The 17,817-nt window shown below is 41.2% G+C and overlaps 1 protein-coding gene across 2 annotated transcripts in view; it reads left to right on the forward strand.

The window, feature by feature from the left end:
* LOC117220745 (uncharacterized) overlaps positions 1 to 17,817 on the forward strand; it is a 475,043-nt gene that overhangs the window by 50,030 nt on the left and 407,196 nt on the right. For both annotated transcript variants that reach the window (XM_033471005.2, XM_033471006.2), the window contains exon 2: positions 6,320 to 6,505. In XM_033471005.2, the coding sequence (XP_033326896.2) occupies positions 6,320 to 6,505 (186 nt within the window). The remainder of the gene's footprint in view (positions 1 to 6,319; positions 6,506 to 17,817) is intronic.

Below are 17,817 nucleotides of genomic sequence, written 5' to 3' on the forward strand. Positions count from 1 at the left end.
ATTTTTCGAATTCCATGCCAGGGAGTCATCGAATGCTCAGCTGGAACTTTCAGCTGGAAGCGCGCATGGATCTTATCGGGCCCGGGGAAAAATATTTGCGTTCGAATTAATCATGAGTCCCCTCGGCGACGCTGCTCTACGACAGTGTTCGTATCGTCATAATCGTGATCTACGAACGGGCCGCCCCCCTTTTTTACATCGGCCCGATCTAAAAGTAGCGAACGCCGGCCGTAATTATTCTCGCAGGCGCCACGGTGAATATGGGCCATCCTTTGATCGCGATAATAATAGAAAACTGGATTTCTGCACGATCGAACCCATTGTAAGCCATTGTATGCTTCTACTTTATTCCGCGGTACTGAACTTTAGTGAACTTTTTTCTTCTGTTTCTTGTTTAAATTGCAGATCAATTTATAATAATAATAATAATAATAATTATATTATATTATTATATTATTATAATTATATTAATAATTAAATATTATATTATGTTATTATATTATACTACATAATAATAATAATAATTATTATTATTATTGTTATATATTATAATATAATAACATAATATAATATTTAATTATTAATATAATTATAATAATATAATAATATAATATAATAATAATTATTATTATTATGGCTGATTGCAATTCTATTTATACGTAAGAAGATTCAAGATGTCGGAATGATGTAGAGTGACTAAAACATTAAGGCTATATATAAAACTGAATTTTAACTAAATTTAGTAAACCAAAATTTATTTAAACAGTCAAATTTTATTCGATCTAGTTCAACTGTAACTTAAATCTAATTAGGTTAAGATATATTCCAAGTTTAAATTGCGCTCGAATCTAGTTAAACTTTAACGAGCTTCGTATCTCATTTCCGAGAAAATTTGCAATTAAATTTATTAACATCGTAAGGGAATTTCTCAGGCTTCGAACGAAGATGAAAGCTTCGTGAATAACAGCTTTGCTTAAATGCGTACAATTGCGTTCGATTATTACGGATTAAAATAACATGAAGATCGAGACGTGAATGATAAGAGATCGAGGCTCGACGTTCAGGTGTCTTTACGCAGAAAGATCGGCATCGCATACCACGCGGCGATCGCAAATTGATATTATGAAAATCAGTGTAGAATCGTGTAGGTTGCGGCGCATAAAAAGCCGAATGAAAATTACGATCGATAAGAAATGTCCGGCGTCCCGGTCCCCAATTTGACCCGGAGGACCCGCGGTTCGTACGTAATCAGTAATCGTCGCTTAAGAATCATTAAACGGGCACCACCGCGTAATTACACGTCGGGACAGATTGCACGTTACGGGGAACCGTGTGGTTATCGATTGCGATCGGCCAAATTGATTCGGGGAGCCGATCGAACGGGCTATCGTTCGGTACGATATAGAGGGATTGGGAACCGATCGAAATCGGGACGAAGACATCTGTGAAACGGATCGGCGAAATTTATGCGACGGACCTTCGGCCCAATGATATGTAATTCCCGTCGAATAAATTAGGGGACACAGTCGAATTACATCGTTGCATCGCCTGCAATCGCGGCCGCGCCCGGCTGATAAAATACGAGCCGCGTTGCGAAATCCGTGCGAAAGCGACGCCGCGAGATTCGCCGCGATTCGTCCGAGATCAACGGCGCAAAATTGGCAATGTCTTTGCCGATGCTCGACAGTTCGCTGTCGACGTTGGTCGGGCGTTTTCGCAGCGAGAGATTTCAACTCGACGGAATCTCGCGTTCGATTTTCTGCTTAAGCGATCGCCGACGTCCGAACGAAGCTTTCGTTTCGATTCAAAGGTAACTAAAAATGATAATTTTTCAGGTGGACATTTCTACTGCGAGATATTTTAGAATAACTCGACGGAATCTCGCGGCTCGATTCAAATTTTATTCATTCTTTAATTCGTTTATATAAACGGGTAAACGGGTATTTTTAAAATAACGGAACAAATTTATCATCTAATTGGTCGATTTTCGGCAATTCGATTAAATAAAAGAAACAACAGTATAAGGTATCTTCAAAATTATATTAAACTACTAAGTTAATATAAGTTATCTTCAAAATTATATTAAACCAATAAGTTAATATAAGGTACCTTCAAAATTATATTAAACTAATAGGTTAATATAAGGTATCTTCAAAATTATATTAAACCAATAAGTTAATATAAGGTATCTTCAAAATTATATTAAACCAATAAGTTAATATAAGGTATCTTCAAAATTATATTAAACCAATAAGTTAATATAAGGTATCTTCAAAATTATATTAAACCAATAAGTTAATATAAGGTATCTTCAAAATTATATTAAACCAATAAGTTAATATAAGGTATCTTCAAAATTATATTAAACCAATAAGTTAATATAAGGTACCTTCAAAATTATATTAAACCAATAAGTTAATATAAGGTATCTTCAAAATTATATTAAACTACTAAGTTAATATAAGTTATCTTCAAAATTATATTAAACTAATAAGTTAATATAAGGTATCTTCAAAATTATATTAAACTACTAAGTTAATATAAAGTATCTTAAAAATTATATTAAACTACTAAGTTAATATAAAGTATCTTAAAAATTATATTAAACTACTAAGTTAATATAAAGTATCTTCAAAATTATGTTTGGAAAAAATTGACGAATAAAGTTAAGAATCGTCATAAACATACCATCGATTATATAATTGTGAAAACGTTAATGAATGAAATAAAAGTAAAATAAAAAAATGCGCTCGCGCGGGCATAAGTGGGACAGTAATCGCGTGAAACGTGTTGTTGCGACGTCGACACGTTTCGAGCAAGGCCGCGCAAAGGATGCCGGTCCACTGTAAACGATTTTCTCGCAGAATGGCCGCGGTAAACAGAAAATAACGGAGCACCGAGACTAGTCGGCTAGCCGGCGTTAACTCATCGAGTTTAGGAGTTTGTTATTTCGGTTTTCCCGTTAACTCCTGCTAACCGACGACAAGAGACATTCGCCAGACCACCCTGGGGCCACCCTACACTGGCCGATCGAACTTCCTTTGGCTCCGCGGTGAAACGTAAGCAAAACACGCGATATTACCGCGTGACGCAAGATTTTCCTGTTGACTCGTGAAATCCCCGGATCCGATAAATAAATCTGAATTTATTGGAGATTTCGGTGGATGCTTTTTCTGCTTATGCCTGGGATCTATCGATCTATCGATGGAATCTGCGTTATTATAAATCGTTGTACCGGTGAAAATTGAAGTCGAGTATAGATTAAACAGTGACTTCGCTTTTTATTTCGTCATTACAATGCGTTCACCCTTTTATTGCGGATTTCATCATCGCGATAGAACTGTAAAAACACATTTGAAATTTCAATAAAACCGTTCGTTTTATCGTGTTTGTAAATCCATAAAATTCGCAATCTATTCACAAACCCTCGGCCAGCGTACGTGTAAATTTCCATTTTCGCTTTTTAAATCGTTGGAACGTATTATATTTGTTTCCATGTATATACAACGTTCTCGTATACGTAATTCAGCAATAGCAATTTTATTCTACCGAAGTGTTACGAGAGATTTCCCGAGTAAAAAACGAAAACGAAAATGTACAAGCTGGTTTCAAGAGAAGGAAGATGGCGGCAAAGAGGGCTCTTTCTACAAAAAGAGTAAAACGATTCAAGTGAAAGATGGCGGAAAAGGGAAAAGATTGATCCAAGAGATGGAAGATGCTGGAAAGTATAGAACAGAAAAGGGTCTGAAAGAAAGAAGATATAGGAAAATGGAGGGTGATCCGTGGAAAAACAGAGACAAGCGTTCCCTTGTTTACCTGATTTACTGATTCTCCGCCATTCAACGTAAGTTACGCCTTGCTTTCGTTATTGTGAAAATGGATGTTTACCCGTATATATAAATAAATAAAATAAAAATTGTCATATTTGAAAAGCTATTAAAAGTATAACTATTGGACGAGTCGCGCAAAATTCAATTTCAAATGTATAACGTGCACTAAATTATATAAAGTGTAAATACTGTAGCTGAGAAAAAATATTTTGGATTTTGGACGATGTCGGACGTCCGTTTTGGGACGTCTTATTTCAAACGTCTTGACGATTATCTTATTTCAGACGTCCTAAAGACGTCTTCAAGGCGTCCCGAAGTGGACGTTTCAAGGGATCAGTTTTATATTGATTCCATAATCAGATGTCGTCGTAGGCATTGCAAATAATTTTCTCTAGATTCTTTGGAAACGGAGATCCTAATTAAAAACACAGAAAACGAATTCCTCGAAGTTTCTTGAATTTTACGTCGACATATTAAGCAATATTAAACGTTCCTATATTCGAATAAACATTGCACGGCACCATCGACTGCGAAGGGTTGAATGAAGAGAACGACGGAGGCGAGGGTACGATATTCGCGAAGAAGATCGAACAGGATAAAGATACGCAAAAATAAAAACCGATGGCACCTTCGTCGAGGCGCGCAGGATAAATCGGACGACACTCCGATGAAAAAGGGCTTAGCGCAGGTGGCTGGGCCCGTGCATTAATGCGCGCCGCGAGTCGCGGCGAGCCGCGATCGCATCGGGCACAGAGGTTTCGCGAAGAATCGCGAGGAATTCGTGTCGCCCGACCCGGCTGGACGATCAAAAGGTCTTTACGTACCACGGTGAACGGAACACGCCGTTGGGTTCTTTTGATCCTCTCCCCGGGTTCCTCCTCGCGAGCACTTACAATGGACCACACACGCACGGTCACCTCGCAGCGAGTGCGCTTCTTACGGGGTCAGCGGCTTGTGTCATCTATCTTAGAGAGGTTCATATTCACTCGGTGACACTAATGCCTGCTCCTCGGTCGCTGCGAGAGCTTTATCTGTTCGCCGAGGAACGCGAAGGAACGCGGAGGAACGGACGTCTCGCCAGTTTTTTCGGCCGCGCAGGAAGTTGGTCCGATGACAGGCAAACGGTCCCAACCGAGGACTCGGCGGGCCCAATCATTCCTTCCTCGGGTTTCCTGCTTTATCTCGATTGTAAATTGTCTCCTGACAAGCGGCAGATTGATGGCGCTGCGGTCTGATTGCTCTACGATCTCCGCTTCGCTCTTAGAAATGAAATCTTTGCTTAGGAATGGTCCCTGGGGAATTAGCTTTTAATTATGGGCCAGTGAGATAGGGGAATTTAATATTATTATGGCCGTTGCTTTTTATAGTCTCTGTATACGAAGGCAGCGCGAGATGACGGTCGATGCCCTCTCTCCGCATACATCAAGTGATACCGAGCACTTTGGTTGTGCAAGAAGTCTCCGTTCTCCGGATCTACGATGACGGAGCCAGTTACTGTGGGCTAGCCAATCACTGCGCCTTTGGTTATTTTCAAGCATAATGAACGTTTTTTATATTTACTGTATAAGAGATATCAAATCTTTTTATTTAAATTTAAGTCATTATTTATTTGTTAAAATTAAACGTGTAAAAGATGGAAGTTCTTAAAATACCACAGAAATTATTTCAATTTTTTGATACTGAATTCGCGAAATTTTCTGTAAAGCTTCTGAAAACGCTTAAGAAAATACTAAACGAATGAAGATTAATATCCAGTGAAATGTTAATTGCATTGGTAAAATGTATTTAGATCACGGATAAACAAAACGGTGATTATTTATTAGGATTTTTGTTTTTAATTTCAGTAATTTATTTACTGAGCACAGAAACGAAACGTCTTGAACACTATGTTCTCTGTGTTCACGTTTCCTCTGTGTCTCCTTGTGTTCCGCTTATTGTCACCACAATATTTTCGTGATTGGTTAAGTATGATAACAGACAATGGTTGTCGAATTTTTATATTGGTACGTAGACGTGTTTGAAATCGTCTTCGTTGGAGGAATGCGAAACTGTCTGTGGAAATAACACCTTATTGTCTCGTATTGGCAATGCCGTGATTTATTCGCGAAGGATCTTCATTTAGGACTGTCGCACGTGACGTCTGCATGTTTGGGTTGCGATTGCCGGTGATCGTGAACGGTTTGTCGGGGCTTAGTCCAGGATGGGATTTCGGCAAGCTGCAAACTGCAATGTAGGGAATTCGGTGAAGCGTCAAAGTCGCGTTGAATTTTTAACGCGACACTGCATATTTTCGACCTTACAGTTCCTCTAACTTTTCCTAGAAAATTAAGACTAATAATCTAATTAATAGAACTAATTTTCTAAAAATCGGAGGATCCTGAAGACCAGCAATTTTTAGGGTATCGAGTAACGATAATTAGATGCAACCGTGGAGCTGCTAATACCGCATCGTTTCAAATCGTGATAATTGTGCGATTTTGATGTTACAGTGGCCGACGTGGTTCTTCCAACCAGAACTTCCTCTCGGCGCGCCACTGCCAACCACTCACGTGTCCAACGCCAGCAGTATACCTACGTCGTCGCATCTATCCTCCAGGACACACTCGGAGTTGCCTAAGGCGCCGGACTTAGTCGACGGTACCAAGATTCATGGACAAACTCCAACGATATGCACGGTAAGCTCTAACTCACGTACTACTTTCCAGGAATTTTTTCAAGATCGCTGGGCGATCAAAATAAGCGAACGTAGTTCAGAAAGAGTTGCCCCAAACGAATCTTGGACGAAACTTGGTGAAACGAATTGATAGTTTGGTTCGTCCAGTAAGAAATATCGAGTGTCAAGCGTATTTTGATAGACTTCTTAGGCTCACGTCGCCGCAACGATTATTATTAAACCGCGTGTTTTATGCATTTGTGACAAGAGACAATGGCTAGAATACAGAACATGAAAATACATGGAAATACGTGGAATACAGGAACGCAATGGATAAATTTAACAATGCAGTCGGATCGTTTTCGACTTATTGAAAACGTTAAGAACGAAAATAAATTTTGATTTCGTTGTTTGTTACTCGTAGCATTCGCGGTAGAGAATTTTCGTTTCGCTATAAAGCGAAATAGGATATTTAACTTCCACAAGAGAATGCTACGTGTACTTAACATCGTACTTTCAAGTTAAATAGAGAAAATCGTAAAAATTACTTTAGGTGCAGGAAATTGCAATTTCGCTGGCGTTAAAACTGGCTAGATCGAGGAATAGGAGAAACTAAATAAATTCCGACCAGGATATTATAGAGCGGGACGTTCCATCAAGGAAACGTTTCAAGTAGGGCCCAATCTCGTTAGGTCTGGTAGTTGCACGCACAGTTATCCATAAAATCTCTGCGGGACCAATCTGGAGGGTATCTAAGAAAATCAAACCGCAAACACGGGCGCAGTTTATCCTCGATAAACGTGAAAGGCGCCGCGAGTGAGTCGGCCAGGCCAGCCTTCCCTGATGAGCCTCGAAAGGCGCGGCGGACCACGCGAGGCGGACACGCATGATCGTCGCAGGCCGGCTGGCAATCAACGGTGTAACCGGCGACGTATCGCAATTTCCCTCGGCGACATGTAATTTCGTCAAGGTGGCCTCGTCGGCAGGTGACAACGGAGAAACTTCGCGCGGAACGAGAGAGATTGGATTCTTCCGGACGCGTCCGAGTGTTATAATTATACTGCACGCTCTTTACGCAATTATCCGCGAAATGGGCGACCGAAATTCAAGACAGCGCAATGTTTCGTGGAATATCAATTTACCATTTTCAATTTCGCCAGATTATTAAAAGGAGAAAGACAGTTTCTCGCGAACGGTGCCGAACGTTTCAACCCTTTGCGGTCGAGGGTTTTTAAAATACTAAGAATGTTTCCTTCGGAGATCTAGATTATGTACCGAAGATATATTAGGTCTACCGAAAAGTTCTGTCCGATAGTGTCACTTCAAGTTTCAATCCATATGCACATGTTGATTTGAGACATATATGACTATCTCTCTTTATCATTGCATTTACACACATGTGCTCTCCTAAATAAACTGAAACAAAGATGTCTCATGTCATTATTAAGTGACGTGAAAACATGGCTACCGATGATAATGCCAGACCACATGCTGCCTTGGCGACTCGTCAGAAAATCGCAGAGCTAGGCTGGGAAATTCTGTCGCATCCGCCATACTCCCCAGACCTAGCACCCTCCGATTATCACTTGTTTCTCTCTTTGCAAAACTTTTTACAGGAAAAAAGATTCAAAACTGAAGCTGACGTCGACCAAGCACTAGTCGAGTTCTTCGCCTCTAAAAATAAATCATTTTTTAAAAATGGCATTTACAAGTTGCCATCACGCTGGCAAGAAGTCATAAGTAACGATGGAAAGTACATTCTACAATAAATATTATTAAATGTATAAAAATTGTGCTTTACTTCAATTAAAAAACGGACAGAACTTTCCGGTGGACCTAATATATAATTAAATTATATGTCGAAATTCGTGTTCAAAGGGCTAATGTTACGGGAAATGCAAAATTGAATATAATTAATTGATATCGGTGTCCCGCGTCGCGAATATATTGAAGCATCTCGCGAGGAAGAGACGGAGGATTCGCTCGATTTCTTCGAGTTTGTCTATGGAAATATGAATTTGTATAAGACACCGCAGTTTATTATAATGGCTGACCAGCTGTGGGGATAATTGGAACGTACGATGGTTTTCTTTAAAGAAGGCTGGCTCGAACATGGTCGTCGCAGGCTACGAATTATCCGTCGGCGACGAGTCACACGAGCGACGCTGTTCACCGCGAAATTATGATGTTGGCTGGTGTAAAAAGGGAGAGGGACTAAAACGTTATAGTGGACTCGATCTTGCGGTGGATAATTGGTACATGCGACCGTAGTGGCTTTCCTCGCCATTATAAATATCGATGGTAAATTCGAACTTTGTTCAAAGTCGCGTCGTTCTGCAGGCAAATTTCAAGGATGAGTAGGCGCTTGTCCGACACTGTTCTCCTACGCAAGAATAAGCTCTGCAATATTCCATCGAAAGATGTTGTTTTTAACGAAATTTAATAATATTCTATCAAACTCGCTTGGCAGTCGACAGAACAAAGTTTCTGGCATCTCGAACAACCAGTTCTCTTATATCGCTTAAATACAGTAGGGTTCAGTATGACACGAATTCTTCTAATGAGCTATAAATTTTGTGATCAACATTTCATATATTCTCGTACGATTTTATAATAAAATTTTTAAATATAGAAAAACGAACGGGTAATTATCCGACATCGGATCTTGATGCAAAATAAAAATTGTCTTCATTAATTGCATGATTTAGGAACTGCACAGACACTTATTCCTTTCCTTAATAATTTTAGCAAGTTTACAGCAATGCAATAATGTTTTCAAATTGTGTAAATGATTTTTCGTCATAAATGCGAAAAATTCGCAGTCAATTAATTACACTGGAAGACATTAGATCGTAACATTGTACGATTCAGACAGCTATTAACTATCAACACTATAAAAGTGTTTCTCTGGTTTCGTTTAACTAATTATTTACCATTAATCGATTTATTTAGATAGTCCTATGGTTCTGTTAAATTATCGTTACATCATATGCTTTGTAATTTTCTTGCGAATTCTTAATTCTACAACGCTATCCTGTTAAGCTAAAACACTTGTACACTTCGACTTTACATGATTTATATTCTATATATCGTTAATAGTTCTTTCCCGTAACAAATAAATGAATAAAATAAAAACAAAATCCCAATCCCGCGACGAATACGTTGAATCACTTCTTTCGTTGCATTTGAATGGATCAGGATGCTTCACTGCTATCCGTCATTGCTCTCGTTACAAGACGAAAAGTTTCGTATGACAGGATTTCCTGTAACGCGAATCCGTGCAACGCGTGTCACGTTACTCGCCAGTCCTCCGTCGTATAACAAAATATTAGTCCGTGTTCGCTACAGTTTCCAAGAATGCATCGCAGCGAATTACGGGAAAGTTCGCAGCTACGTTGAAACGAGTCTAGAAACAGCCGGCCACCGATGTTCGAGAAAACGGAAGGCCAGCAGTTCCCCGAAAAGCGTCGTCGGTTCGATCGGTTCGATTGGTCGCACACGAAACTAATTTTCGAAGGAGGGACGAGCCCTGCAAGGGTTGTTTAATGGTCGGCGACATGACACAGAAAGCTGCAGCCGGTCGATATTCAATTTACAGTTTTGTCACAACCGGCATTACGGTTCGTGGAAGCAGGTGAGGCGGAGGCTTCGTGGCGAGGCGAGGGTGGCTCGGGCGTCGCTCGCAGTCATTCGTCAAGATCGAAAACGATGCTTACCCTGAAACGATAAAACCGCGTGGGCGTGCTCGGCTCGTTAAGCCGCTGTCGTGGCCCCTCGTTAGCACCGATACGATGCGATGCGATGCGATGCGATGCGATGCGCTGAGCCGAGCCGAGTGGAGCCGAGCCGCGCCGCGCAGGCACAACAAATGATTTAAATATAATACTTAATAACGCGCCGCGCCGCGCCGTCCCCTGGTCCCCGGTCCTCCGGTCCCGGCTTATTCAATGCGGGGCCACTTTTGTTTCTCGATTATGCATTATCCCGCCGCGTAAATCGTGTCCCGCGATATTAATGGCGCGTACGGGCCGAGCAGTCGCGGCATCGATCAATCTCGTTGTCACAATTAAATGCGCGGCCACGGCAAGTCGAAGAATAATTTATGTACAGGCTACCCACGTGAACAACGTAACCCGAGGAACCCCGTGATCGAGATCGACGCCGCGCCGCACCGTCTTCTGCAACATTCTTCTGTCCTTTGTCATCCTCAACGTTCTCTCTGTGTTTCCGCGCCGTTCCATGTCATTAATCTCATCGAGAAGGGACAGTTACAGTCTGCCCTGCGAGAGCGTGTCGGCGATATCTCTGTAAATATAACTTTATTTGTAAAAAAAAAGACGCTCGATGTCAATCGAATGTAGACCTGGAACGCTGTTACTTTAATAATAGCACCAATCTCCTTCGTTTGCAATGATAACACTTTTTGTGCATTCCAATCGTCCGTGGAAATGCACAAAGTCTCGAAATTCCGAAACAACCCCGAACGTGCTCTTTTATGGGGTGTTTTCTTCATCTCTGTATCAATGGTTTTTCGTAAACAGACCGAGCACGTCTAATAGGACACCAGGTACAAAAGGAAAATTCGTCGGTGCAGATTCGTCAGCTCCAATCACGATCGATCACGATCTTTGTAAAAAAACCTTTGTTCTTTCTCGTCGACGACACAAACAAGTTTGGAAGAAACGCAGCCAACGCATATTCGAGAGGACTCTAAATTTTTATATTAGCTCTATCTGGTCTCCATTAGGTAGCAAATTTCGAAGATATCATCGAGAGACGATCCTGTGGGACAGATTGTACGTCAAACGCGTCCCAATGATACAGTAAATTCTCCTTAATTGACAATTTGGGAAGAGAACGTATGATCATTCGAGCCTAGTTGTAGATAATCGGTAACTATAAAAACGAGCCGCAAGGCTCGAATAATCGTATTTCTTCTTCCCAAATTGTCCATTTTTGAGCGTCAATTAGGGAGAGTTTACTGTACTTATTTCGTCCTCGTGTGTTAGGTTGCTCTAACTTAATAAAGTGTACATTAATCAATAATTTAACGAATAGTAAATGATTTAATAAAAACATTACATTAATAAGTGTGTATTAATAATATCGGGTACACTAATATAATAATAATAATAATAATAATAATAATAACAATAATAACAATAATAATGGCAGCAACAATGGTCGTAATAATAATAACAATAAGGATTAGACTGCGGATCTTTGTGCAAAATAAAAATTGTCTGCATCAATTGCAAGAGAAACCAAGTGCAATGTTGCTTCTCTCTTAAATAATTCTACTAATTTGCAATTAACATATGAAACTTAACTTTCTTAGTTTCATTTAATTTTTTCACTATTCTATATTTCATCTACACATTTTTCCCATAAATGCACAAGATTCGCAGTCTAGTAATAACAGGAAGACGAGAATTAAAGATAACGCTGCATAATAAGGAATACATGAGGAATACGATAAACATGCGAGAAAACCGACCAAGGATTTCAAGGTGAAGGTGCGCACATTGCGCAAAGGTTTTCGAGCACAGTTCCTCCGATCGTCAGTAACAGCCACGATTTCTCTACACCCTGTAGATCGGAGTACCGTGACATTGTTTGACCAGAGAAAATATGTATATCTGACCAGAGGACCGTAACAGGGGTTAAGCAACGGTTCGCCGGACCCTATTGATCACTATTAGGACACAGCGCTGTCGCTCCACCGCTCGAAGCATGAGGTACGCGCTGGCATAATTTTCCTCGGAGCATTGGAACGATTCAAGCAGCACATGTTCGGCGCTGATATCAATGACAACCTATAACGTTAATATCCGCACCTGGCGACGACGGAAAAATCGCAAACGAATGGGTTCACGCTGTCCGATAAATCACATCGGAGGGTGTTTCGAATTCCCGACCTCCGCGACTTTTCCTTCGATAATACGGTACAATGGGAACACACAGAGAGGAGGTAGCCCCGGCGTGGAAAAATGCCGTAACAAAGCCAGCACGCAGCGAGAGCGTGCGCTCGCGAAGACAACTCCCGTGATCGCGAAATTGGTACAGTTCCCGAAGGGTTACCGGCGTCGATCGCTCGTAAATCAACGGCAAATTAGACGCGAGGGAGAAACGCGCGCGCGCGCGCGCTCGCGCGTCGATTAAAAGCCGGCTTGGGGCCCCGCGAGTGAAAGATCATGCGTGCCCATTAGACGCACGCTCCCGTCCGAAAGGTTCAGATCGATCACACGAAACGCGTTCAGCAGCCTCGCCGCGCCGATCGGGGCCCCGGTTTTTCGCGAAATTAATTGCCCGCGCTATCGATTTCATCCGCACGCGATTTCTAAGCCGGCGAGATCCGCCGAGGTCAGACACTGCGAACGATTCAAATGCGAAAGCCGAGACCAAAGAAATACGATTTCAGATTATTTCCACCGAGAGGAGAATCACGAAACAGTCAACAAATAGTGGGAAAAATTCTGATCATTATTGTATCGAATTAGAAGATCATTGTTGTTCGAGCAGATTGGATTTCCTCCTCGAAATGCCTTCGTGAAACACGCGCACTGTGTGTTACGGCAGGGAGACGAAGTTTTCGATTGATTTGATTTACAATTTTATGAAGCAATTACGGTGCATCTGCTCCTGAACTCTGTCTATTTGTTTGATTGTCAGGACGGAACGCAAGGAATGTTCACGTTATCTTTGAAGTTCACTTCAAAGTTAATCAGTGTGATGTACCGATTCATTGATGCTCCTTAATTTCATTTCATTTTTAGCTACAATATTTTTTAGTCTTTTATTATTTCTCCTTTAGAATCGAGGAGCCAAGGTTAGACAAAAAGTGAGATGATTAATTATTAACGATTATTAGTTAAACGAGCGATCTATGCCGGTGACCCTTCGAGAGCTGTACCAATTTCGCGATCACGAGAGCTGTCTTCGCGAGCGCACGCTTTCGCTGCGTGCTGCCTTTGTTCCGGCATTTTTGCACACCGGGGCTATCTCCTATCTGTTTCCATTGTACCGTATTAACGAAGGAATTTATGCATTTACGAGACAAAAATGAGTAGATCGAACACAAAACAAGGAGAAAATATTTAAAGAATTTAATGATACTGTTGCAGTAATTTCAACGCGACATAATAATTTTAAAAAAAGAAATAAATGTCGATGCAAGTTTTGTATCTTGCAAATGATGCAGACAATTTTTATTTTTCACAAAAATCCGCGGTCTACTTGTTACGCGAGACTGATAAGAAAGAATTTATTTCGACCTGTCGTCGTTTTAACTGTAATAAACGCTTCGATTATTTTCTACAATTTTAGCAATTGACTGGATTAGAACGATAGTGGCGTAAGCCATATTTTTCTCATTGTGAGAAACAGGGAGTGTCGTTGTTTTCTAATATGTCTGCTCTGTACCGATCGAATTTATTGTTGAAATAATTTAGAATCAAGGTAATTCATAGTATCTTTATCATTTAGTTTCGTTGCCTTTACATCATTTTGGCATGCATACATTTTAAGACACAACCTTGAAAGTGTTCGAAAAATGTGTGCTACGCCACTGTAATTCTATCCCATTCAATTGTGGAACAAAGAACACGGAGCCGGCCATATTGACCGGCACGGTAAGTTTGGCGTTAATGAACGGCGCAAGACGACCGCCGTTCCTCGGATTCGGCTCGCGTGGAACGCGTGCATTAACGGGTTTATGGACAAATCGCTCGTTCCTCGAAGCCCCCGACCGGCATGTTCTCGTTTTAAACGTCTTCAATTTGCCCCCTGCATTTTCGCCTCCTTAAATATCGTCCGCGCGTTCGCAGGTGCAGTTTCGCCACCTTTTTTTCTCTGATTTCCGTGCTCTACGCGATACGCTCGCCCCTTCGGTCGCGAAAAATAACGCAATAAGTCCGGAACGGTCTGCAACCGGCTCGAATAAATTCGCGGAATCGTTCGATCGCGGTTCGACCGATTCGATAATTGGCTCGCGACCAATTTCCCGGCCTCCTCCGCGAAAACGCCCGCGCATCCCTTCCTGTTCCGCGCTGATCCGCGAATAACGCGTTGTCGGGCGGTGGCGTCGTATTTTGATATTGCCCGCGGATCGGCTCGATTTAGCTTCGGCTAATTGTAGTTGGCGTGCCGAGTACCATAACGGAAGTTAATCGTTAACGACCGAGTAGAGGAGGAAGGCGAAAATCGTCTCCATTAACGCTCTAACGAGGGCAAGTTTCGAGAATTCAAAAGAAAATAGCAGTGCGATTTATCACGCCGATCGAACAGGAGGATCGACCTCGGACGAGTGCGGTAACAACGTCTTTCGTTAGGGGAGCAAATTGAAGTCCTGTTGCCAATCGTTTGGGGATCCAGGCTTCGCAAATTGTAGACGTAGGTGCGAACTATCGCTTCGGAACTTTAACTCAATATTTAAAGTTGTTCCGCTCGGCTGCCGAGAGGAAATTGGTGCCGATTTATTCTTCGCTCTGAAATATTCTCACGACACTCTACAGCAGGGGTGTCTAACTCGCGGCCCGAGATGAACATTTTTGCGGCTCAGTCAATATATCCGACGCAAAGTAAAAATAAAATGGAAATGTGAATTAGAAACGAAACCAGCACACAAAATTATAATATACTTTATTTATAAACTATACGGACTCCAAATTTGAAGGAAAAATTCATTGAAGTGGGTGTGCCTGAATTTTACAAATATTTACCGGCAAGATTTGAAAATACTCTAAAATTCGCATATGATATGTTTGGAAGTACTTATCAGTGCGAGCAATTATTTTCTGTTACGAATGGAAATAAATCTCCTGTCCGAAACTGTATTAATAACGCTCACGTTGGGTCAAATTTGAAAGTAGTCTCGGCCAATAAAATTTTTCCCGGAATAGGAAAGATAGTATCAGAAAAGAGATGTCAAGTATCAGGACGTAAACAATAATTTAACTTTATATATGTTTATTACAATGTGCTAGTCAAAATAAAAATATTTGTTTCTATGAACATTGACTTTTTTTTTGCGACCCACCTAAAGTTAAGCATTGTTTATTTGGCCCAAGATAGCATTTGAGTTTGACACCCCTGCTGTACAGGGTATCCCGTTTAATTGTAAACGGCGGAATATCTCAGAAAAGGTCCGAGTTATGAAAACGATGTCCCTAAAAAAGCTGTTTGGTATGATTTTTGATATATCTAGTGTTTACATTTTTTTTTGTGGTTGTTAATTTTTTTCGATGAGCCTGTATGTTCTTTCATAGTATTATAATACAGTGGGACTGGAGACGAATTGAGCGGTCTGCTATTTGCTATTTTCTAATAGATCATAAATTACAACGAATTGAATTTTCATTATCGGCTATCAAACTTTATACTCCATGGTTCAACGGGACACCCTGTAGAGACTGGTACTAGTCTTGTTAACGGATCACATAATTCTTTATCAGAAGCACTGAACTTTCTGACTCGGATTGATTTTCATTACGAAATGTCCGCTGCTGCGTTCATCCTTTCTGTAGATAAATTATAGCGCACTTTGTAATCATGCACTTTGTAACGTGTAACACGCGTATCGATTATGCAGTATGCAGCCAACTGTCGCAGAGTTTAAAAAATGTTCATTATACAATCTATGAGCACCATCGTATCGAAGTTGACATTCAATGCATAAAGAATTATTTACAAGTGTACCGTTAATTTATTATAGTTCATTTTGATATAGTTTATCGAATTCCATTACGTATCACTTACCGCACCGATTCATGGCTCCAACAACTTTTGCTTCGTTTCTAACATTTGTTTTCGATAAAAGAATCTCTCAGTCAGTGAATTTTCCATTCGGCTGAGAAAACCGTCTCGGCACTGCGAAATCTGCTTCGGGTCGCGGAATCATCTCCTAGGCCCTAAAACTTTTTCGTACGCCGAAGGTGTCTATTTAATAAGACAGCACCGGCGCACGGGGGTCGCTTAATTGCCGCTTAAATTCGCGTTACACGATGTCAATTACGATTTCATGGGGACCGAAGGCACGGTCAGTGGCATGCGGCCCGAAAGGAATCCCGCTACCGCGCGCTCGTCTGCCAGAAGTCGGCCAATAAAACGGTGAGGCCGGCGGGCGGCAGCGGGGAATCCGGCGAGGAGGAAAAAAAAATCATTAACTAATCATTAACTGTTAACCGTTCGCCGGGGCGACGAGAGATTCAAAGAGTGGCCGACGCGGTGACGAGGCAGCGACGACCAGTGACCAACGGCTAATGACGATGACTTTTTGTCGGCGCGGGAACCTTGTTTCTTTTTTCTTTTTTTCCGCTGCTTCGTATTCTTTCTTCACTTTTCTTTTTTCCTCTTCTTTTTCCCTTTTCTTAGTCTCGAGCTCCGACCAGGCTGCTTTTCACCGCGCGCCCCGATGGAACGACTTCGTCGCCTTGGGACGCGATCTCTAATTACGGTTATTACGAAAATATTTCTCCGGCCGGTCGCCACTTCCGTATTCGGTCGCGGACGCTCCTCTCTTTTTCATCTCGGACCGCTCGCGATTACGGGCCGGGCTGCGACACGGTTTATAGACTACTTTTATTCTCCGCTAACGACTCAATGCGATCAGCGGATCGTTTCGTTCGATTAGGCTCGGGAATTCAAAACGACGCTCTCGTCTCGGAGCATCGAGAAACTTCTTCCTTTCATTACGATCGCGCATAATATCGCGCTCATTGATTTCAATGTTTGTTGTTTTATTGTGCAATAACGATCGAATTCGATGCGCGGATCGTTTCGTTCGATTAGGCTTGGAGATCCAAAACAACGGTGCTCATTTAGGTGCATCGAGAAACTTCCTTTCAGTCAGGATCGCGCATGATATCGCGTTCGATGATTTTATTATTTGTAGTTTTATTGTTCGCTAACGATTGAATTTAATGCGCAGATAGAGAAACTACTTTCTAATAAGAACAATCTCGGCTCGCGATTTGATCTTATCCTATTTCGTTCTGTTCTTGCTGGAACAGTCTATAAAGTCGAATACTTTCTTATTCGTCCTATCGATTGATAATTGTTTATTTAAGTCAACTCACACGTTGAGAATAGCAAATCTAACAACCTGTTACAAATTAACCGAACCGGTAATCATCGACGAATCTAACGTATCGTTTACAGCTTGGTCCGATATCGAGTCTCGCACAACATTGTCTGCTGTACCAATGATTAATTAAACGTAATCAAAATTATTTTATTTTGTTGATTTACGCCGCACTTATGAACAATTTTACATAGTACGTGGGAAATAAGTGCTGTATTTCTCAACTGTTCCGAATAGTTTGCAGAGTCATATAC

The sequence above is a fragment of the Megalopta genalis genome, chromosome 9 (genome assembly GCF_051020955.1).
Source record: "Megalopta genalis isolate 19385.01 chromosome 9, iyMegGena1_principal, whole genome shotgun sequence".
NCBI lineage: Eukaryota > Metazoa > Arthropoda > Insecta > Hymenoptera > Halictidae > Megalopta > Megalopta genalis.